The following is a 25,830-nucleotide window of genomic DNA, read 5'->3' as shown; positions in this document are numbered from 1 at the left end:
GGGAGACCAGTTAAAACCAGCTAATTCCAGCTACTTCCAGCTTAACCAGCTAAAACCAGCCTGGCCAGGCTGGGAGACCACCTAAAACTAGCTACTTCCAGCTACTTCCAGCTACTTCCAGCTAAAACCAGCTAATTCCAGCTAATTCCAGCTACTTCCAGCTTAACCAGCTAAAACCAGCCTAGCCAGGCTGGGAGGCCAGTTAAAACCAGCTAATTCCAGCTACTTCCAGCTTAACCAGCTAAAACCAGCCTAGCCAGGCTGGGAGACCAGTTAAAACCAGCTAATTCCAGCTACTTCCAGCTTAACCAGCTAAAACCAGCCTGGCCAGGCTGGGAGACCACCTAAAACTAGCTACTTCCAGCTACTTCCAGCTACTTCCAGCTAAAACCAGCTAATTCCAGCTAATTCCAGCTACTTCCAGCTTAACCAGCTAAAACCAGCCTAGCCAGGCTGGGAGGCCAGTTAAAACCAGCTAATTCCAGCTACTTCCAGCTTAACCAGCTAAAACCAGCCTAGCCAGGCTGGGAGACCAGTTAAAACCAGCTAATTCCAGCTACTTCCAGCTTAACCAGCTAAAACCAGCCTGGCCAGGCTGGGAGACCAGTTAAAACCAGCTAATTCCAGCTACTTCCAGCTTAACCACCTAAAACCAGCTACTTCCAGCTACTTCCAGCTAATTCCAGCTACTTCCAGCTTAACCAGTTAAACCAGCCTGGCCAGGCTGGGAGACCAGTTAAAACCAGCTACTTCCAGCTACTTCCAGCTAATTCCAGCTACTTCCAGCTTAACCAGCTAAAACCAGCCTGGCCAGGCTGGGAGACCAGTTAAAACCAGCTACTTCCAGCTACTTCCAGCTTAACCACCTAAAACCAGCTAATTCCAGCTACTTCCATCTTAACCAGCTAAAACCAGCCTGGCCAGGCTGGCAGACCAGCTAAAACCAGCTAATTCCAGCTACTTCCAGCTTAACCACCTAAAACCAGCTAATTCCAGCTACTTCCATCTTAACCAGCTAAAACCAGCCTGGCCAGGCTGGGAGACCAGCTAAAACCAGCTAATTCCAGCTACTTCCAGCTTAACCACCTAAAACCAGCTACTTCCAGCTACTTCCAGCTAAAACCAGCTAATTCCAGCTACTTCCAGCTTAACCAGTTAAACCAGCCTGGCCAGGCTGGGAGACCAGTTAAAACCAGCTACTTCCAGCTACTTCCAGCTAATTCCAGCTACTTCCATCTTAACCAGCTAAAACCAGCCTGGCCAGGCTGGGAGACCAGTTAAAACCAGCTACTTCCAGCTACTTCCAGCTAATTCCAGCTACTTCCATCTTAACCAGCTAAAACCAGCCTGGCCAGGCTGGGAGACCAGTTAAAACCAGCTACTTCCAGCTACTTCCAGCTTAACCAGCTAAAACCAGCCTGGCCAGGCTGGGAGACCAGTTAAAACCAGCTAATTCCAGCTACTTCCAGCTTAACCACCTAAAACCAGCTAATTCCAGCTACTTCCATCTTAACCAGCTAAAACCAGCCTGGCCAGGCTGGGAGACCAGTTAAAACCACCTACAACCAGCTACTTCCAGCTAAAACCAGCTAATTCCAGCTACTTCCAGCTTAATAATACCGATAATACCGAGAATATCAAAATCAACCGCGGGCGGCAGATCTTTTTCTTATTTAGCACCCAAACTCTGGAACAATCTACCCTACAATGTTCGGGACGCAGACACACTCTGTCAGTTTAAATCTAGATTAAAGACCCATCTCTTTAACCTTGCTTACACATAACAAATCCACATTCTTATAATTCAAATCCGTTAAAGGATTGTTAGGCTGCACTAATTAGGTCAACCGGAACCGGGAACACTTCCCATAACACCCGATGTACTCGGTGCATCGTCAGAAGAATGGCATCTACGCTAATATTAGTCTGTTTCTCTCTTATTCCGAGGTCACATTAACCACCAGATCCAGTCCGTATCCAGATCAGATGTTCACTGCAGTCCCCCGGATCCAGTCCGAACCCAGCCCAGACGGTGGATCAGCACCTAGAGACGACCTCTACAGCCCTGAATGTCAGCGGAGTCCACATCAACTAGATGAGCCCCAGAGACGGATCCACATTAAAGACCACATCACCTAGACGGCTGTCGGCACAAGACCACGGGAACTTTGGCCAGAGGAGAACTGGCCCCCCGACTGAGCCTGGTTTCTCCCAAGGTTTTTTTCTCCATTTGTCACCGATGGAGTTTTGGTTCCTTGCCGCTGTCGCCTCTGGCTTGCTTAGTTGGGGACACTTTCTCTTAACACAATATTGCATTTTATTTTATTGTTTTTGATTAACTACCTTTACCTATAATGTGAGTGTTTAATGTTGCCTTTGGTTTGCCTTGATGTACTGTTTCCTATTTAATACTGTACAGCCGCCTTGTCACAATTCTGTATTGTTAAAGGCGGTATATAAATAAAGGTGACTTGACTTGACTTGACTTAACCAGCTAAAACCAGCCTGGCCAGGCTGGGAGACCAGTTAAAACCAGCTACTTCCAGCTACTTCAAGCTAAAACCAGTTACTTCCATCTGTAACCAGCCAGACTGGGAGACCAGCTAAAACCAGCTACATCCAGCTTACACCAGCTAAAACCAGCTAACCAGCCTTAGCAGGGACACGCTGTGTGAACGGACATTTCGAGACTCACACCTGTAAGTAAACGCGGTAGTCAATCCCAAAAACTGACAGTGTGAACGTGGCCTCTGTATGAACGTGCAACGGGAGTCAAGCCAGTATTCCTTGCCAGTAACCATAGCAACAGTGACCATAATATCAAAGATGGCGACGTACATAAAGTTTCACTTTTTATCACTTTCTGACAGGACAAGAGTCCATTCGAGCCGCGAGTTCATTCACCAAACCTTTATTAACCAACAGCAGCTTTTATATTTGGGTGAAGTGCAGAGCATTTGAGTTGTGCACAGTACACAAAACTCCTTGTCTACACTAACGTTTTCTCTGCGTTTCAGAAACGATCTCTGTCTACACTACACAACTGAAAACACATGTCACATGATCATTCACACAGTTACAACAATAGATATGCTAGATTCTCTATGGCGGACACGTCTACGTGCTTGTAGCGGTCGAATGAGGCATCTACCTGCACATATCTAGTGTAAACTACAGGCCTAACTGTAGCAAAAGTTATGCGTTTTAAAACAAAAACGCACTACTAGTGTAAACACAGTCCAGTGTGTGCGCTCCAAGAATGCGGTTGTGGGTCAAATTTACGTGTGTGAGTTCAGTAATAGAATGCGACTGTCACACCTGTAAATAACTGTACTGTGTGTGAACGTAACCGTAAGCACACAAATACAGGACTGACAACCATATTCTGCTGCTGTGTGAAGGAGGCCTTAATTAATGATGACTCGTAGTGAATTCAAGGCATTGTAACTCTTATTTCCTTACCAAAAGTTAAAATCTTTCACTTAAAATCAACTGTTTTTTTTTTTAAAAATGCAACTGTAATTAAAGAAACACCAAATATTTACATATTTTGTATGTTTTTTAATGAAACACTACAGCTTAAGTGAAAATGACAGAAAAAAAAAATTCAGTTTTAGGCAATGTTTACTCTTAAGCTCTTCTAGTTTTCTAATGAGCAAACAAGTGACTAATTCATGATATGATGTTACAACAAAAATGTCAACAACAGAATGAATAATTCTCAATATTTGAAACTAATTTTGATCATAATCAGTTTTAATATCAAAAGAAATGTCATTTTATATTATTTAAATTATGATTTTAACTATTTCTCAAGGGTAAAATAAAACCTATACACAAATACAAACATTCAGTTGATCAAAAGTGACAGTAAAGATACTTATAATGCTGCAAAATATTTCTGTTTTCAAATAAATCCTGTTCTTTTTAATTCCGCTTTTTTATTAATAATAAAAAAGTCTCACAGTTTTCAAAAAACATTAAGCAGCACAACTATTTTCAACACTGATACTAATAATAAATGTTTCTTGAGCAGCAAATCAGGATATTAGAGTGATTTCTGAAGGATCATGTGACACTGAAGACTGGAGTAATTATGCTGAAAATTCAGCTTTGCATCCCACGAATAAATTACATTTTAAAATATATTCAAATAGAAAACAGTTATTTTAAATTGTAATAATATTACTGTTTTTACTGCATTTTTATCAAATAAATGCAGCCTTGAGCGTAAGAGACTTTTTTAAAAAATCTTATAGACCTCAAACTTTTGAGCACTAGTGTTAGAGTCATATCTAGAAAGAAAATCTTTGAGACTTTAGCAACCGAATAGCAACGCTCTGACAAAAATCCACAAGTGTTGCATGGATAAGCACCACTCAAACTTTGAGAATATATAAAAATCTAGATTTACAACCAAGGAACAAAACTGTGTGCACAAAAGTGAGAAAGAAGAGTAAAAAAGGTGTAACTGGAAGAGAGTCTGCCGTGGAGAAACGAACACAGCAGTGTAGGGTCAATTGGAGCAGGATCATTACTCACAAACAGCACCCCCAGCTGCGGAGGTGGAACCGTGTGTCAATGGAGCCATGTTTCTGCCGCACAGAGGAGACCTGTGTTACCGCAGCACCTAAAATCACTCAGAATAACTAAACAGGAAGTCCCGGATATTTAGAAACACCTGTGGCCAAGTCAACATGTACACTTTTACATTTTAGGCCCTTTTCAAATGAATGCGCTTTGGAGGTAGTGCAACGCATATTTGTCATGTGGTGATGTAATGTTGACCAACAGTTTTGGATGGAATGTGTTAGAGAGAACACAAACATTCAAAAAAGAGGGGGATGCTAAAAGAGAGAGAGAGAGAGAGAGAGAGAGATGAGAACATGCAGAAAGAGGAAATAGCAGGAGGAGTGAGCGCAGGAATGATTGGGTACAAAAGAGCCAAGGGCTGATTAAATACAGCTGTGGCGGGAGGGAAAGAAATAGATGATGGTGATAGAGAGAGAGAGAGAGAGAGAGAGAGAGCGAGCAGAGGTGGGATGGTGAGGAGGGGACGGACTGAATGTCGGGGGGTAAAGGGATTCAAAAAAGGAGAAGAGAACAAGACAGAGTGAAACTAAATATGCATATGCAGGAATGGGTCCATTTTGTGGATTTTTAGAAAATAAATTAGCTAAAAACACAGTTGTTCAAAAACAAACACAAACATTAACATCAATGCTTTATTTTTATTTATTGTTCTTTATGAAAGGCATGATCGTTTTCACCAAAGTGTTAAAACACCACAGAGTGTTTAATAGATTTGTGTGGTGGAAATAACATTTTTTAACATTTCTCAGACAAAATGCAGACTCGTGTGTCTGGATAAAGCTAATTTTACAGCTAGCACTGTATGTATCTGAAATACACTTTAATTAAATATTATGTACATATTCTTTTTTTTTATTTGACAAACTTACAGTGAGCAACAATGACAATGAATTTAATCATCTCATATTTCATCTCAAGCTCTTCTTTCAAGATTTCTTTCACTGTGTGTATCTTAAATACACAAGATTTAACAATATTTTAAATTTTTGCCTAATTTGACAAACAGCTTGACTAGAAATGAAACAACAGAAATATGCTGTTCAAGTGATATTTTTTGTTTATCTCCTTTGTTTTCCTTAATCATCATGTATGCTATTTCATCTCAAGTGCTTCACTGGCACTTTTGTCTGTTTTGTAAACAAATATATTAACTTTTGATAAAACTTTAATGGACAAATTTGTTTGTTATGATCGAAATAACAAAACAAACACAAAACAGATATTAAAACAAAACAAGACAAACAAACAAAAAACAAGACAAAAAATAAATCAAATTAAATTAAAAAACAAAACAATAGATAAACCAAACAAAACCAAAAAAATAAATAAAGAAAGAAAGAAAAAAAACAAAAGAAAAAAGAATTATACAAAACTGAATTTAAAACAAACAAACAACATAAAATGAAAACAAATAAGAAAAAACAAAAAAGCTAAAATAATCAAAACAAGACAAATAAAAAAAAATTAAAAACTATAAAACAAAACAAAAAGATAAAAACAAATTAAACAATTTAAGAAAAAACTAAACAAGATGAAAAATAAACAAAACAGAATTTAAAACAAACAAAACATTACAAAAATAAATAATAAAAAAACAAAACAAAATAGAATCAAGAAAAATAAAACAGGATAAAAAAATTATAAAATTCAATTAAAAATAAAAGAAAAAAAAGATCAAACAAACAAAACAAAACAAGAACAAAAGTCAAAATTAGAAAGTAAAACAAAACAAAATTAAACAAAATAAAATTCATAATAATTAAACAAAACAAACAAAAGTAAAAAAAAAAAAAAAAAAAAAAAAAAAAAAACAAGACAAACAAACAAAGCAAAATACAAAAAACTAAACTAAATAAATATATAAAAATAATACTGACAAATTTTGCCTAATTTGACAAACTTACAGCTTGACTAGAAATTAAACAACAAAAATATTCTGTTCAAGTGATATTTATCTTATCTCAAGTATATTATTGAGTATATTAACTTTTGATGAAACTTTAATGGACAAATTTGTTTGTTATGATGAAAATAAAACGGAGGGAATAAATAATAATAAAAAATACCAAGTTTCATACTATATATATAAAATCATATTCTAATCTAGTTTCCATTTAAAAAATGGTTAAAAATTGGATGGATGCATTTTAAGAATTCTGGACTTGAAACAAAAGGTAAACAAAATCTATGGGCATAAAAGGCAAAATTAGTAATGATATAATGATATGTAAGAGAATAAACAATGGTAATTTTTACCTTGAAAAAAACTGGCATTTTAATATAAAAATGACTATAAGGCAGAGGAAACACCCAAAATTAACAATGATTTTTATGTGTATTATGAAACGCTGAATCATATCCCTCTTCTCATTCTCTGTCCATTTCCCAAATTGCTCCCAAAACATTTACAGTGCTGCACAAACTGTCAGGGCGGTATTCCGAATGAAGGAAAGCAAACAAGAGCGCAAAGAGATTTCAGAGAAAATTTGTTTTTATGACCCCAGCGGCTTTGATGAAGTGGCACTAAAAGGACAGGGATGGCTTTCCTTTTCCTTTCAAGTGTTTCCAGTTCACATTCCTCATTGTACACACAATTTTTTTTTTTTTTATGTTCCCTCACTACACACACATATCCTCATTTTGTCAGAGTAACACCCTGATGTCTGACCATGTCCTCCTGAGAATATGTGGATAGTTACACACTGGAGTTGTGTATCCCCATCCAAGCTTTACAGAGCTCAATTTTATGTAAGAATTAAGGAATGTAGTATAAACAGATTGATCAGGACTTTCAGAAGAGCAAAACTTGTGACCACAATGCTGGGATGTTGTGAGTAGGAGCCAATGTGCTGTTAAGCAGTTGCTACGATGTTCGTGGTTTGTGTTGCCTAAAGTGTAATTCCAATTACTCAGAAATTATATTTTAATATTTATGTGTGTGTTGGGATCAGCGGAAGAAGAAATGAATACGTTTATGTCCCTGTATGTGCTTTGTACCCGCAGCATGCATGAGTGTGTGTTCCTGGGAAAAACAGAGCCTATTTATACATTGACCAAGCGTTTTCCTGTGTGGCGTTTATAGTGGATGCCTGTGGATTATGGCTGCAGTAAACTAGCACTTGTTAAAGTTTCTGTCATTCCATGGATATTCTAGGAATATACCATAAGTCCCAAAGAGCAAAGATAAACAAAGAGCATTGTTTGAGAACAGCTGTGTTTTCAGATGGCAGAGAAGACAAGACACTCAGATGCACCATAATGCACAGCAGTTTGTTGGATATTAATTAGAACAAGCGCTGAAATAATGCTCTAAATAGAAATTCATCACTAGAAAAACATTTGGTTATTCTAAAGACAAACATTTTGCTCAAAGGGGCCTATCACAACTTTTGAACAACAAACAAAAACAAACTTTTTGACAACAAAACATAATAAAAAAAAATGAAACAAATAAAATAAATAAATAAATAAAGCAAAACGAAACAAAATAAGATAAAAATAAATTAAAAATACTAAAACAAAACAATAGATAAAACAAATACAACAGACAAAACTAAACAAGAAACAACAAAAGACAAAATAAAAATAAAACAAAAAACAAAACAAAATGAATAATAATTAAACAAAATGTTAATGAAAATAAAAATGATAACAAAATGATAATTAAAAACAACAAGAAAACGCCAAAAAAAAAAATACACAAATAAAATGAAAAAACAAAATAAGACAAAATAAAGTTAAAACTCAATTAAAATAATAAAACAAAACAATAGATAAAACAAATAAAACAAGAAAAAACAAAAGACGAAGTCAGAAAAAAACTAAACATAATACATCATAATAATTAAACAAAGTTAAACAAAACAAGACAAAAATAAATAAAACAAATAAAATGAAAAGCAAAATAAGATAAAATTAAAATAAAACACAATTAAAAATAATAAAACAAAACAATAGATAACGCAAACAAATCAAAACAAAACAAAAACTAAAGACAAAGCTAGAAAATAAAACAAAACTAAAACAAAATAAAACAAAATTCATAATAATTTAACAAAACAAAACAGAAGTTAAAACAAACAAAATAAATTTATAAAACAAAACAAAAAATCTAATAAAATTCATAATTAAACAAAACAGAAGTTAAAACAAACAAAACAAGACAAGAAAAATAAATAAAACAAATGTATTTATTTATTAGCGTTTGCACTGCGTGCCCAGCCACAAAACAGCATCTTGTTCAAGACAAATTCATAATAATTAAATTCATAATAATTTAACAAAACAAAAGTTAAAACAAACAAAACAAGAAAAAAACAAACAAATCTATAAAACAAAACAAAAAAATCTAACAAAATTCATGATAATTAAACAAAACACAAAAAGTTAAAAAAAACAAGACAAGACAAACAAGCAAAAACAAGACAAAAAAATAAATAAAACAAATGTATTTATTTATTAATTGCACAGCCACAAAACAGCATCTTGTTCAAGACAAAATTCATAATAATTAAATTCTAATAAAATAATTAAAACGTAATAATAAGTAAATAATTAATAATTAAAACAAAACAGAAGTTAAAACAAACAAAACAAGAAAAAACAAAAGATAAAATAAAATAAAATAAAATAAAATAAAATAAAATAAAATAAAATAAAACATAATTCAGAATAATAAAAAAAAACAGAAGTTAAAACAGACAAAATAAAATAAAATAAAATAAAATTAAATAAAAGGTATGGTTTCCTAGGTAAACCAAAGTTCATATTCACCAAACACAAGTTCTGTTCCAGGTCAAAGTGACCATCCAGAAGTACAGCCCTCACTCAAAGACAAAGAAGAATGGCACACAACGTAAGACAGCCTGCAGACCTCACAGACTTAAGACATTGGAATGAAGCCTTGGTATTCGTCACACTAAGACAATAGCAGCTCAGTGAGGACAAGATTCTATCAGGCTAAAGCCTCTCTTTGTTAACTTACAAAAACAATAAATAGCCAAGGGCGACAAACAATGCAATCTATAATGCAAGGGCACAATGATTGATTTGGTGTGACGAGTAATACTTCAGTGCAGCTTAGTGGTTAAGGATGCGAAATGTCGTAGATTCAGATCCTGCAAAGACTGATCTCTGAAGCCCTTGACTGAGACACCAAAACTTGCTCCACTGGGGCTTAGAAAACATCAGCCAAATGTCATACTTCTTAGTTAGATAGCATCACAAATGGGTTATATGCTTGCATAACACAATGTTTCATTATAGTCTCATCAGAAGACCAAAATCCTACTCTATGTGACATGATCATGCACTGATTTAGGAGTATTACCATTAAACTCTGCAACCACAGAAGAAGAAAATAAACTAGCCCGATATTAAAATGAAAAATGTCTGAGAAAACAAACATTATGGTTACAATAGTAGGAGGAAGCATTCGAAATAAACCACAGCCTTATGCAAGTTGCTATTAAAATATCAACAGGACAGTGGATGGACTCTTTGCAGTCCCACAGTGACAAGACTAAAATGTGTGTGTTTGGGCACTGTGGCCAAAAATGAAAGTGGCATGGCTGAATAAATGCTGTTAGAGACGTATAATGATTCCCAGGCCTGCTTGACGGGATCAGCTACAAGTTTGTGACATCATCCAGAGGGCTCAAAGTTCCCACGCTGCACTACACGTGAACGAGCCTCGGGGACCAGACTATTATAGACTTTCACTCTCAGGCATGTAAACACACAATCAGGCCCTCCTCAAGTTTTCCAGGCCTTCTTTGTCAGTGTCAACAATCAGGGAGACATTGTTACTCCAGAACACACACGCTCATCCTCACAAAGATCTGAACAAACCCATAATCCTAAGCACTGGACTTTAGTGTGTAACTCATCCCACACACTGTTTGTGTTACGGATATGAATGATAGGCAAACTTATGGTTCACACTGTATTTTCCAAGGTCCCATTCTCACTATTAACTACAGCTTTTGTCTCAATAAACTCCTAATTTGCTGATTATTAAGGTGGTTGACAAGTTAAAGCTGTTAATTATGTTTGCAGCACAATTATTTACCGGCAGGTTAAAAACGGTGGTTATTTTCATTGGCTACTAAATTAATTGAATTAATTATCGACAAAGAGGAATATAATGCAGCAATTTAGTCTGTTTTATTAATAAAAGTCGCGGGGCAACTTCAACAACAAGTTTTTGTGTTCCTTAAAGTTTCTGCGATCTCTCTCTCTCTCTCTCTCTCTCTGTGTCTCTCCGAAAACCCGTTCCCGCCACTCAATAAAAATTTTAAAAAGGTTATTGTGACTTTTTATCTCCTAATTTTATCTTTTAAGGATTGTGAAATACAAATCCGCAATTTCTAGTAAAAATGTTTAAATTCTGAGAAATTAATATAGATATCTAGCTATAAACTTGCAATTCTGACTTTTTCGCAATCATTTTTTTCTAAGTTTATACCTCACAACTCTGACTTAATAACTAACAACTGCATGTTTTAGAGTCAGAATAGCAAAATTCGCAACTTTGAGAAAAGCTTGAATTTTGAGTTTACACAGTCAAAAGTTTTTGCAGTGAGATGTTTTAATGTTTTATGAAGAAGCCTCTTCTGTTCACCAAGCCTGCATTTATTCGATTCAAAGTACAGCAAAATAAATAAATAAATAAATAAATATTTCTACTATTTCAGATATTTATATGTAATTTATTCCTGTGATTTCAAAGCTGAATTTTAGCATCATTACTCCAGTCACATGATCCTTCACAAATCATTCGAATATTCTGATTTGCTGCTCAAGAACATTTATTATTAATATTATGTTGAAACATATAGAATTTCTTTCAGGTTTCTTTGAGGAATAAAAAAGTTTGGAATAACAGCATTTATCTGAAATATAATTTTTTGATAACATTTAAATGTCTTTATCATCGCATTTGATAAATTTAAAGCATGTCAATAATTTCTTTAAAAAAAAAAAAAAACAGAAAAAAACAGACTCCAAGCTTTTGAATGGTATAGTGTATGATGTTACAAAAACTTTTTATTTTAGATAAATGCTGATCTTTGGCTCTTTCTATTCATCAGATAATTCTGAAAAAAAAATGTACCCAACTGTGTTAAATATAGAAAATAATAATAATAATAATAATAATAATAAAGTATGTTAAAATGATATCTGAAGAATCATGTGATACTGAAGACTGCAGTAATGATGCTGAAAACTTAGCTTTAATCAAAGTAATGAATCACTTTTTAAAATATATTCAAATAGAACAGTTATTTTAAATAGTAAAAAATATTTAACAATATTACTGCTTTTGCTGTATTTTGGATCATATTCAGCCTTGGTGAGCAATTCTTTAAACAAACATTAAAAATCTAACTGTTCAAAAACTTTTGACTGGTAGTGTATATCTCCCAATTTAATAATTATTAACTTTAGTTCTCAGAATTGCGAGGTTATATCTCACAATTCTGACTTTATAACAAAGTTATATAAAAGAATTGTAAGATAAAAAGTTGCAATTACTTTTTTCAATTTTTATTCAGTGGTGGAAAAGGGCTTCTATACTCTATTTGTTTGTGTGCATAAATTAATAGTGCGTTAAATAGAACGATAATTAAACGGTTTTGATGCATGCCTGCCAGCCAATCAGAATCGAGTATTCAGACAGACCACTGCATAAGTACTAATAAACAGCAAATATACTAGTAATATGCATGACAGCTTATAGTGAGAATTAGTCCCATAAAATAAAGTGTTACCAACATACGACTTTCACACTGTGTGCAATAAAATGGGTGAAAAATAGCCCATAGGCATACTATAAACTAAAGAAGGGATCTAAGCTATATCTAGCACAGAAAAAATCAAAGACTACTAATACAAGAATACCCTAGCAGCCACACAGAATGCCTTAGTAACCACAAAGAATATCCTAGAAACAATCAAAAAACCTTACACCCAGAAAGATTAAGCAACCACTGAAAATACCCTGACAACCATTACTGTAGCAGAGAAACCATCCAAAATACCCTAGCAATCAAAAAATGGTTCATAAACATACTAGTCTTCTGAGAACTGGCCCAACAGACATATTAGAATATTAGCAGCAATATTTTTCTAAAAGTTTAAATAACAGATACTGGCTTTCAAAGAGCAACAATCCAAAAAAGCATCACAACCACCCAGAACACCTTAGTAACCACTGCGAATACCCTACCAACCACCAGAGTACCAGAGCAACCATCCGGCAAGGCAAGGCAAGCATCACTCTTATTTTCTTCAAAAATGTGTACAAATCTATTTTCAGTAATGTGATAAACATGAAAAAACAAAGCAAGCATAAAACAATTCTAGACCCTCCGTATGTAACAAGCATGGAAATGCACAACATATACGTAGGCTAATTGCAAATGCATCCTATCTGATGCTGTCTGCACTACAAGAGTGTTACTTCACTCACAACAACTTGCGAAATTTCTAACTGAGCCTTAAGACATCAACAAACACAGCTCCTCACATGGGTTTCATCACAAACAGAGTCTCGATCATCTGACATTGCAGCACACAAGTAAACATGTTTTCTGAACTCATCACCTGTACGTGAATTCTGGAAGTACCCACCTTGGTCAGCCTCATGTTTCCCCTGGACTTTTCCCTCTCCCTTCTTAAAGACCCTCTCACGGGCACCGGATCTGGCTCGTCCCCACAGCTATCCGCACTCAGGGCACAACCCATATAGAGATCTGGACCCTGCTGGTCCGTCTCTGCACGCTCACTCTCTCTGGATGAGGTTTCCCGAGCACACAAGAGCAGCTGTTTTTGTCCGCTCACTCGAGGCCCTTCCCCTTTTCCTGGCTTTTATTCAAACACACACACATGTTCGCCAGTTCACACTCATCTGTCTCTAGTGAGCACGCATATGTAAACAAAGGTGAGAATATACCTATTAAATCAAAAGGCTATTAGCACTCTGAAAGCAGCACGCGTACAGTCAGCCAAATGTACACAACTCACAAGCCAACATCCAGAGGACATCAGCCCCCACCCCCTGCTTTTCTCAGAAACACACACACCATTGTGCTCAAGTTCTCTGTCTTTCAGACCGTAAACAGACATATGCTGACTTCTTTTTTTTTTACCTCTTTAACTGAGATTATGTTATGCATTTTTTTCCCTTAATTGTTCATTTTTAGTGTTAGGAGAACATCAAATGATGCCTCAAATCATGCAGGTTGTGGAAAAGAGGTGTGCTAGTACTTTTCTAAACAATAAGATGTTCATCAGGTGGACAATAAAATGGGAAGGAGGAACCTGAGCCATAAACAGACCATATTATTACAGAGACTTGTAACACTCTAGCAACACCATAGCAACCACCCAGAACACCCAAGTAATCACTCAGAAACGCCCTATCATCCACCCAGTATACTCAAGTAATCACTTAGTAACACTTTATCATCTGCCAATGACACGCAAGTAACACCGTATTATCCACCCAGAACGCCCAGATAATCACCTAGCAGCGCCCTATCGTACACTCAGTACACCCAGGGAATCACTTAGCAATGCCCCATACAATCCACCCATGCCACCCAAGTAATTACTTAACAACACCCCATACAATCCACTCAGAACACCCAAGAAATCACTTAGCAACACACTATCATCCACCCAGAACACCCGAGTAATCACTTAGCAACACCACATACAATCCACAAAAAACACTCAGGCAATTACTTAGCAATGCCCTATCATCCACCCATGACACCCAGGCAAACACTTAGCAACGCCCTATCATCCACCCATGACACCCAGGTAATCACTTAGCAACGCCCTATCATCCACCCATGACACCCAGGTAATCACTTAGCAATGCCCTATCATCCACCCATGACAACCAAGTGACCACTTAGCAACGCCCCATCATCCACTCAGAACACCCAAGTAATCACTTGGCAACACCCTATCATCCACGCATGACAACCAAACAATCACTTAGCAACACCCCATCATCCACTCAGAACACCAAAGTGATCACTTAGCAACACCCTATCATCCACCCATGACACCCAAGTAATCAATTAGCAATGTCCTATGATCCATCCTGAATACCCAAGCAATCACTTAGCAACACCCTCTCATCCACCCAGAACACCAAAGTAATCGCTTAGCAACGCCCTGTCATCCACCCATGACACCCGGGTAATCACTTAGCAACGCCCTATCATCCACCCATGACACCCAGGCAATCACTTAGCAATGCCCTATCATCCACCCATGACAACCAAGTGACCACTTAGCAATGCCCCATCATCCACTCAGAACACCCAAGTAATCACTTGGCAACACTCTATCATCCACGCATGACAACCAAACAATCACTTAGCAACACCCCATCATCCACTCAGAACACCAAAGTGATCACTTAGCAACACCCTATCATCCACCCATGACACCCAAGTAATCAATTAGCAATGTCCTATGATCCATCCTGAATACCCAAGCAATCACTTAGCAACACCCTCTCATCCACCCAGAACACCAAAGTAATGGCTTAGCAACGCCCTGTCATCCACCCATGACACCCGGGTAATTACTTAGCAACGCCCTATCATCCACCCATGACACCCAGGCAATCACTTAGCAATGCCCTATCATCCACCCATGACACCCAGGTAATCACTTAGCAACACCCTATCATCCACCCATGACACCCAGGTGCTAATCACTTAGCAACACCACATACAATCCACAAAAAACACTCAGGCAATTACTTAGCAATGCCCTATCATCCACCCATGACACCCAGGCAAACACTTAGCAACGCCCTATCATCCACCCATGACACCCAGGTAATCACTTAGCAACGCCCTATCATCCACCCATGACACCCAGGTAATCACTTAGCAATGCCCTATCATCCACCCATGACAACCAAGTGACCACTTAGCAACGCCCCATCATCCACTCAGAACACCCAAGTAATCACTTGGCAACACCCTATCATCCACGCATGACAACCAAACAATCACTTAGCAACACCCCATCATCCACTCAGAACACCAAAGTGATCACTTAGCAACACCCTATCATCCACCCATGACACCCAAGTAATCAATTAGCAATGTCCTATGATCCATCCTGAATACCCAAGCAATCACTTAGCAACACCCTATCATCCACCCAGAACGCCAAAGTAATCGCTTAGCAACGACCTATCATCCACCCAGAACACCAAAGTAATGGCTTAGCAACGCCCTGTCATCCACCCATGACACCCGGGTAATCACTTAGCAACGCCCTATCATCCACCCATGACACCCAGGCAATCATTTAGCAATGCCCTATCATCCACCCATGACAACCAAGTGACCACTTAGCAACGCCCCATCATCCACTCAGAACACCCAAGTAATCACTTAGCAACACCCTATCATCCACCCATGACAACCAAACAATCACTTAGCAACACCCCATCATCCACTCAGAACACCAAAGTGATCACTTAGCAACACCCTATCATCCACCCATGACACCCAAGTAATCAATTAGCAATGTCCTATGATCCATCCTGAATACCCAAGCAATCACTTACCAAAACACCCTATCATCCACCCAGAACACCAAAGTAATGGCTTAGCAATGCCCTGTCATCCACCCATGACACCCAGGTAATCACTTAGCAACGCCCTATCATCATCCACCCATGACACCCACACCCAGGTAATCACTTAGCAACACCTTATCATCCACCCAGAACATCCAAGTAATCGCTTAGCAACACCACATACAATCCATCTAAAAAACACAGGTAATCACTTACCAATGCTCTATCATCCACCCATGGCACCCAAGTAATCACTCAACAAACCCTATCATCCACCCAGAACACACACACTTAGCAACACCACACCCTGAACACCAAAGCAATCACTTACCAACACCTTATTATCCACACATGACACCCAAGTAATGACTTATCAACACCCCATACAATCCACTCAGAACACCCAAATAATCACGTAGCAACACCCTAGTAACCACCCTAAACACTCCAGCCCAACTGACAGCATAATAAAGTGATTAAAAAGATGGGGTTAAATCCAAGCTGTTCTTTTCTCCACTAGTTTGCACTACAGCATCTAAACATGACCTCTTGATAGAATCAGGATCAAAGTATGTCTTTGAAATGAAGATAAATAAACAAATAAATAGTCTTCAGGGGCCATAGTGAGGAACATGCAACTCTTACAGATCTTCCAACCTCAAAGGGTTTTCTCATGCTAAGACCATGCTAAATATCTCTTGACTTCACTCATCTATTTACTCATTTTTCCTCGCATATTTTCCCAGTATTCTTGTGGAGCAGGCCAGCTGAAACCATGACTATCCACCAGGAAATGAAATGGCGTATCAGACCACAACAACTATTGCTGGGAAGCAAGGGAAGCCACAGCTCTGCAGGGCTTTGGGCTGAGCTGGTATGCAAGTTGGCAGCGTTGATGTGTAGCTGCTGGGCTTAGACTGTGTAACTGAGAACCTGTGTGAACAGAATCATCCCTTCTGAGCCCATTTACCCTGACAAGGCCTCTGAGAGTCAAACTTTCTATCTCTGCCTCTCTAAGACACTTCTTAGCTGCATGTTTTCAGTTTTCCAGAGGACCCTTCTTTCTTTTCTTGAAGGACGATAAGAGATGTCGATGGAGGGGGTGGGGGTGACAGGGTGGCCTGTGGGACTATTAAATCGTACCCCTTTTAAGGCAAATTCCACTCGTGCCTCCTCGGCCCCTCTTGTTTCCCTCCCTCCTCTTTTCCTGTTCTCTCTCTTTCTCCAAATGCACACATAGACCAACTCTCTAAACGCCAGTGTCCCTTTAACAACTTTCTCAGGTACACAGAAATGATTTCCCTTCTTTTAAATACTTTTCTGGCTGTCCTCCATGTTGTTGTGACTCTGGACTTGATCCAAATTAAATTAAAATTGCACATTTCACCTTTAAATTCACAGTCTCATATCATCAAGATAAGCTTGGACAAAACTATGCCTACGCAAGCACTTTTTCCATAAAACTAAGTGTGAGGAAAACTAACGGATATATTAAAAAAAGAAAAGCCAGGCATTTTTAAGAGCAATACGTCACCTTACGCAAATAGAGAACGGAATGATCTATGGACTGATCCTAATGAAATGTGTTTGTCTGATAAACAGATTCTGGCACCTCATGGAGTCAATGAGCCTACCATGCAGCTCCCAGTAAGGCGCATCTTTTAACACCTAAAGTGATCGCTGCAGGAAAATGCTCCAAAATGCTATCATCTAAAAAACTGCTAGCTGCCAACAGCTGCCGAACACTTTTTGGCAGGGAACATCCTCCTGGCAGAGGCCTCGGCAGACATAATTCTCACTATCTGCTAATGGTGTGGGGAGGCTTTTCAAGCAGGGAAACAGAGGACGGAGAGACAACACATTGACCAGATTAATTATGAACTGAGTGGACAGGAAAGGATTTACATAAGAGTCTACAGATGTCTGTCTGGACTTTCGAATCTGTTTTTTAATCTGATTGCTGCAAAAGAAAAAAAAAAGGAAAGCAGGAAGAAAGAAATATAAGGAGTCGTATGAGAAAAGCTGAAGGGACTGCTTAAAATAGAACAAGAAAACAAAGTGTGCACGGTCCAAAAAAGGAAAGATAAATAGACAGACGGGGGAAGATGAGAATCTAAGTGAACACTCGAGACTCGATTTTTAAACAAATGATCCTGCATTCGGCTTAGGAAAGATACTACAAGCAATTACAGATGAAAACAAATTAACTGAAATGCTTAAAACAACAAAACCCACAGTCCTGCTGTTAAAGAACTCACGACATGCAATTAGTGTAATAAATATTGGTACATTTTTCAAAGAAAGTACAACTGGTCCTTGCCTGTGCAAAATTCACTGCTACGATACCTAAAGTCTTGAAAATAGTAATGCATTTCTATCTAGTTGCTAGGATGTTTTAGGCAAGGGTGTCCAAACTCAGTCCTGAAAAGCCAAGGTCTTACTAGGCATGCTAGAAACGTCCATGCGGGTGTGTTGAGGCAAGTTGGAGCTATACTCTGAAGGTCAGTGGCCCTCGAGGACCAAGTTTCGACACCTTTTTCAGGCAATTCTAGGTGTTGGGTAGTGGTTCTCAACCACATTCCTGGAGCCCCCCTAAACTGCACAATTTCAGGTCTTGGGGTCTCATGAGCTGATGACCAGAATCAGGTGTGTTTGATTGAGCAGACATACTCCAGGAGCGTGGTTGAGAACCACTGTTCTAGTATCAAATTTTGTTCATGGAAGGCCAGTGTTCTCCAGAGTTTAGCTCCAACTCTCAGAGACACATCAAACACACTTAATCCAGCTAATCATGGTCTTCAAGATTTTTAGAAAACCTGGTGTTTTTGAGCTAAACTCTGCAGAACATTGGCCCCTCCAGGAGCAGGATTGGACACCCCTGTTTTAGGGCATTACAAGTTAATAGAGACCAGCCAGTAGTCTCCTATGGATTCACTTAGAAAAGTAATAGCACACTTTTTTTCCTTAATAAGATGTACAATTTTAAGTATTCATGTCCAGGCACAAACAACGCAGGGACAAATTCCTGAAGTCTCCTACTACAAAGGTGTCCAAACTCAGTCCTGGAGGGTCACTGTCCTGCAGAGTTTAGCTCCATCTTGCCTCAACACACCTGCCTGGAAGTTTCTAGTATGCCTAGTAAGGTCTCAGGTCTCTGAGTCTCATGAGCTGATGACCTAAATCTGGTGTGTTTGAGTAGACGTGCAGTGTTGGGGAGCTCCAGGAATGTGGTTGAGAACCACTGTTCTAGTGTCCAGTTTTGCTCCATCCCTCAGAGATACATCAGACATACCTAATCTAGCTAATCAAGGTCTTCAATATTTCAAGAAAACTTCCAGACAGGTGTGTTGGAGCTAAACTCTGAAGAACATTGAAGAACATATTCATAGAGAATAGCCAGAAGTGTCCTGGAAATTCACTTAGAATTGTAACACACTTTTCCCTTAACAAGCTGTACAATTTTAAGTATTAATGTCCAGGCACAAACAGTGTGGGGACAACTTTCTAAAGTCTACTACTTCGAGCAGGGGTGTCCAATCCTGCTCCTGGAGGGCCGATGTCCTGCAGAGTTTAGCTCCAACTTGCCTCAACACACCTGCCTGGAAGTTTCTAGTATGCCTAAGACCTTGATTAGCTGGTTCAAGTGTATTTAATTAGGGTCGGAGCTAAACTCTGCAGGTCAGTGGCCTTCCAGAACCAAGTTTGGACACCCTATGTTTTAGGCAATTCTAGGTGTTTTAGGGCAGTGGTTCTCAACCATGTTGCTGGAGCCCCCAAAAACTGCAGGTTTTGCATGTGTCCTTTGTCTGATACACCAATTCCAGATCTTAGAGTCTCATGAGCTAATGACCTGAATCAGGTGTGTTTGATTGAGTAGACATGTGCAGTGTTGGGGGGTTCCAGGAATGTGGTTGATTAACCACTGTTCTAGCATCCAATTTTGCTCATGGAGGGCAATTGTTCTGCAGAGTTTAGCTCCAACCCTCAGAGACACATCAAACACACTTAATCCAGCTAATCAAGGTCTTCAAGATTTTTAGAAAACTTCCAGGTGTCTTAGAGCTAAACTTTGCAGAACTTTGGCCTTTCCAGGAGCAGGATTGGACACCCCAGTTTTAGGGCATTACTAGTTAATAGAGATGAACCAGAACTCTCCTATGAATTCACTTAGAAAATTAATAGCACACTTTCTTTTAATAAGCTGTATAATTTTAAGTATTCATGTCCAGGCACAAACAGTGTGCGGAGAGCGTCCTACTACTTAGAGCAGGGGGGTCCAATCCTGCTTCTGGAGGGTCTGTGTCCTGCAGAGTTAAGATCCAACTTGCCTCAACACACCTGCTTGGAAGTTTCTAGTATGCCTAGTAAGACATTGATTAGCTGGTTCAAATGTGTTTCATTAGGGTTGGAGCTAAACTCTTGGAGCTAAAGTTTGGACACCCCTGTTTTAGGCAATTCATGGTGTTCTAGGGCAGTGGTTCTCAACCATGTTCCTGGAGCCCCCAAAAACTGCAGGTCTTGCATGTCTCCTTTGACACACCAATTTCAGGTCTTGGAGTCTCATGAGCTGATGATCTGAATCAGATGTGTTTGATTGAGTAGACATAGAAAATGTGCAGTGTTGACAGACTCCATGAACGTGGTTGAGAGCCATTGTTCTAGGCCAGGGGTGTCCAGTCTAGGGATGTGCGCAACAAATAATTTGATAGTCATTTTAAACGAAAGTTTTGTATCCAACTAGACGACTAGTCTAAAAGGAAGAAAATTGAGTAGACACAGAAACTGGTTCAGGTGTGTTTACTTGGGGTATAGCTAAACTCTGCAGGACACTGGCCCCTCAGGACTGAGTCTGAGCACCCCTAACTTAGAGTATATTCTTCAACCCAGCTACTGAGAACCCACTGTCATGCAGAGTTTAGCTACAACCCTAAGTAAACGCACCTAAAACACCCAAATACAGTCTTCAGGATCACTTCAGGATCAGAGGCCAGGCTTACTCAAGCAGGTTGGAAATAAAATTTGCAGCAGCAGGTCCCCAGGAGCAGGGTTGAAGACCTAGAAGAGTTGGGGATTTGAACTAGACATACAATCAACAGCAATAGTGAAGTTTCACATTTAGACTTTTACCTGTCAGAAGGAAAGGAGAAGTCACCATCCCAAGATGAATGAAGAAGAATGTTTATAGCAGCTCCTTTAACTTTTTTCAGTTTATAGCAATTCCCAAGACCTTTGTGGTCATGACTGTTGGGCTCTGTGGTGCACCTGCATCTGGCGAACAGGCTTTCAGTGCCGCACAGAGAGGAAAACACTATTTTTGTGGAGGTCACTGCGAAAAAAAAAAACTGACTGAAAAGATGTTTACTGTAACTTACTCCTGGAGGGTCACTAACTTGCAAAGTTTCTCTATCCCTAATTATATACAACTGAACCTGCTAATCAAGATCTTAAGGATAAAATAGAAACTTACAATGTGTGTGTTGGGGCAAGCTGGAGATAAACACAGAGGGACATTGGCCCAACAGGCTCAAAAGTGTAGAATGTGATTATCTCACTAAGCCAAGGGTGTCCAAACCATTTCCTGGAGAGCCAGTGTCCTGCATTTGACCTCCAACCAGCTTTCTGGGATGTTTCTAACAATTCTGAAAACCTTGATTTGCTGGTTCAAGTGTGTTTAATTTGAATCTAAGCTAAACTCTGCAGGATAGTGGCCCTCAATCTTATACTTTAGAGGAAGTAAAACCCCAAGGTGCTTGCAATGGTTCTTTAACTTTTAAAGCAGTCATTTAACCCTCAGCATGTGCTGCAGTGCTTGAACTCATCCACTAGATGTGGATGATCTCACAATACATCCCACCTACAAAGGGTGTGTGAGAGACTGAAAAGGCCACCTATTGTTTACACCCAGCCATGACCTCAACACCCTCGGCGTTTACAAGAAAATTTCCAAGTTTACCACAGCCTATTTCACAGTCTCCTCCTAAACAAGTGGTCAGTTTTCACATAATGTCCTGCAATCTTCCAGGGCTTGGGTTGCTTCTTTATTTTTAGACCTCGACACTCTTGAGCACGCTGACTGAGAATGAAACCAATTGTGCCCAAAGCAGGGTGGGTGCGAGATCTTGAGGACCGTAATTTAGTCACTTTTTCATAAACAGGGGAGACTGGGAAATCTTGCCAAGTTCTAAGAAATGTTGCACCACACACCAATGCCAAATAAAGCAAAACTCGTCAGGCATTTGACTGCACAACAACAACACGGTCTTAAATGTAACGGAAGTGAATTCTATTTTATGTTTCTTCACCAATTGTTTGTTTACTTTCGGTTAGAAGTAGCTCTGCCAAGAACAATATATTTTAAAGATACATCTCCGGGCTAGAAGTATGTTTGCGCCCACTGTTTCTGTAGTAGTGCTGCTGCCAATTTGGGGCCACAAAAATGGTTTCCATATGTATGGTGACCAACTTCACCTGATTAACCTAGGGGTTTCTCATAGGACAAGAACAATCAGACTAAAACTTTGCAGTTCTGGTCACTATACCAAAAAATACAAATTGCAATAATGCTCCCTCTAGTGCTTTCAGTACACTAGGGTAAGATCAGTGAATACATGCTTGCTAGACTACAAATAGCTGAAAGAACAATCTCAATCATCAGCTACTTTTATCAGTTAAAGATACAGTATTGTGGTTTGAGAAAAATTTACTGCAAACTGCATTTAGAATCTCTGGAAAACAGACCTGTATGCCAAGAAGGAAAGGGAAAAAATAGTCATTAACACCCCGTGTCGCTAACGCAGAATACAAAAGATGCGTTATGCTCCGACTCAAGGGTACAAAAGGAGGATGTGCGGCATTTAGCTATTAATAGCGGTTTACAAGAAACATGCAGTGTGGCAGATGTTGGGATGCTACTACAAACATCCTGTTTGAGTTGATATCTACACATGTCCAGAATCGGAAGTATGAGTCGTCGAACATTAAATAAAAATTAGTATTAAAAAATAAGTATTAAAAATTGCTAATCACATCAATCCGTTGTGATACTCTTGCGTACGCACGTCGAAGGCCGACACAGAATAGAATAGATTGTTGAATGAAGTTATTTTTGTTTTCTTAATGCACAAAAAGTATTCTCGTAGCTTCATAACATTACGTTTGACACACTGATGTCACATGGACTATTTTAATGATGTCCTTACTACTTTTCTGGGCCTTGAACGTGTCAGTTGCTGTCTGCGCAGGTCAGAAAGCTCTCGGATTTCATCAAAAATATCTTAATTTGTGTTCTGAAGCTGAACGAAGGTCTTACAGGTTTGGAACGGCATGAGGGTGAGTAATTAATGACAAAATTTTAATTTTTGGGTAAACTATCCCTTTAATTTTAAATTCATGTTGACCTCAATCTAGCCCAAAAAATACAGCTACTGAAAAAGAAGCAGGCAGATGTTCACCACAGGGGAAACTTCATAGATCAGAATAGAATGATATGAAAGGCAGAAACCCAAAGATGCTGAGAAAATGTCAAAGAGATACACCACATGCGCAGATGTTCTGAGAACATTAGGTTCCTGTTCTCTCGTCCGCATCCCACGGCCCTGTCTGCTTCCTGTCAGGGTTGCTGTACTAGGAACAGGGACGACCCTTTGGGGCCTGGGCTAAGTTAATGAGGCCTGAAAGGCCGGGGTGAAGGGCACATTCTTTGGCCTCCGTCCAGCAGAAGGTCACAGGATGAAGGGGGTGTTAAAGAGATGCACAGCATGAGCAGAGTAGTATTTATCATAGTTTGATCCGTGACGTTGAATGTTTCCGAGAAGCAATCTGTCCAAAAACATTCTTTCAGCATAACTTCCTGTTTTAACTCCCTTCAGTTAGTAATTTAGCAAACCTACACCAAACTCCCAGCCTATTTTAAATGAAGTTCTCAGCTATGCTTTAGGCTAAACTGTTATTTTTTTTACATTCTGTTGGATTAAGCATTCCCTCTTTAATAACATCCTCATAATGCTGGGATTAATGAATCCAATCCAGTTTCACTGGAATTTTCATGGGAAATGAGGATTGTCAGAAACTCCAGCCCCCTCAAACTTGTATCCAGGATATACATGCAAACACTAACTGCTTGTGTTGTTGTGGACGTCATGCCTTGCAGTATCAAGGCCCTGGGTCCTTTGAACATAGTGGCAGGCCAAAGTCAGACTGAATGACTGGTGACCTTTGACCTCAAAGTATACCAAGGGTTCAGGAGACACAGAGCTTCAGGAAGGATTCCAAACTGAATACTCCCTAAGTGCCAAATGAGCAGAAATACACTTAACTTTGAAGTCTGGGTGATGCATGTGGAATGTTCTTAAAATAAAGTATTTAAAATTTAATCATGAAAAAAAATAAAAAAATAAAAAATAGAAATTACCCAGTTGAGGTCAAAAGTTTACATACACCTTGCAGAATCTGCAAATCTGTTATTTTACCAAAATAAGAGGGATCATACAAACCCTATTTGATTGATTCTTAATACAGTGTTGTTACCTGATTGATCCACAGCTGTTTTTTTTTGTTTTGTTTTGTTTAGTGATAGTTGTTCACGAGTCCCTTGTTTGTCCTGAGCAGTTAAACTGCCCGCTGTTCTTCAGAAAAATTATTCAGATCCCACAAATTCTGTTTTTTTCAGCATTTTTGTGTATTTGAATCCTTTCCAACAATGACTTTATGATTTTGAGATCCATCTTTTCACACTGAGGACAACTGAGGGACTCATGCAACTATTACAGTTGGTTCAAATGCTCACTGATGCTTCAGAAGGCAAAACAATGCTTTAAGAGCCAGGGGGTGAAAACTTTTGAACAGAATGAAGATGTGTACATTTTTATTTTACGTAAATGTCTTTTTTTTTAAAAGCTACAGAAAATACTTACATGTTTCCCAGAAGACAAAATAATTTTCGATTTACCCTGATCTTCAAATTCAAAAGTTTTCACCCCCTGGCTCTTATGGAATCATGTTTCGTTCTGAAGCATCAGTGAGTGTTTGAACCTTCTGTAATAGTTGCATATGAGACCTGCAGTTGTTCTCAGCTTGAAAAGATGGATCTCAGAATCATACAGTCATTGTTGGAAAGGGTTCAAATACACAAAAATGGTGAAAATCCAAAGAATATGTGGGACCTGAAGAATTTTTCTGAAGAACAGCAGGCAGTTTAACTGTTCAGGACAAACAAGGGACTCATGAACAACTATCACTAAAAAAAAAAACAGCTGTGGATCATTCAGGTAAGAACACAGTACTAAAAATCAACCAAACTGGGTCATTTTTATAAATTAAACTATTATTATCTCTTGTGGACTATATGTAAACACAATTTATGTGGAATATTTCATTCAGGTCAATAAAAATAACATGCATTTTGTATGATCCCTCTTATTTGGGTAAAACAATTAACATTTTGCAGATTCTGCCAGGTGTATGTAAACTTTTGACTTAAACTGTATATAACTGTATTATTTACATCATCTGCAGGTTTGGAAAAAAGATAATTTTGGAACCTTTATGACACTTATTTTATTTATTACTTTCTGTGGCATTTTTCCATATGGTGTATAATAAAACACATAAAAAGAATC

The 25,830-nt window shown here is 38.4% G+C and overlaps 1 protein-coding gene across 2 annotated transcripts in view; it reads right to left on the bottom strand.

Moving 5' to 3' along the window:
• Positions 1–13,591, bottom strand: part of tns2a (tensin 2a) — an 82,055-nt gene extending 68,464 nt beyond the window's left edge. For both annotated transcript variants that reach the window (XM_051095742.1, XM_051095743.1), the window contains exon 1: positions 13,228–13,591. In XM_051095742.1, coding sequence (XP_050951699.1) covers positions 13,228–13,341 — 114 coding nt within the window. In that variant the 5' untranslated portion in view covers positions 13,342–13,591. The remainder of the gene's footprint in view (positions 1–13,227) is intronic.
• Between the last annotated feature and the right edge of the window lie 12,239 nt (positions 13,592–25,830).

The sequence above is a fragment of the Labeo rohita genome, chromosome 23 (assembly GCF_022985175.1).
Source record: "Labeo rohita strain BAU-BD-2019 chromosome 23, IGBB_LRoh.1.0, whole genome shotgun sequence".
Classification (NCBI taxonomy): Eukaryota; Metazoa; Chordata; class Actinopteri; order Cypriniformes; family Cyprinidae; genus Labeo; species Labeo rohita.
The sequence above is the reverse complement of the archived record's forward strand: the minus strand, read 5'-3'. Positions and strand labels throughout refer to the sequence as shown.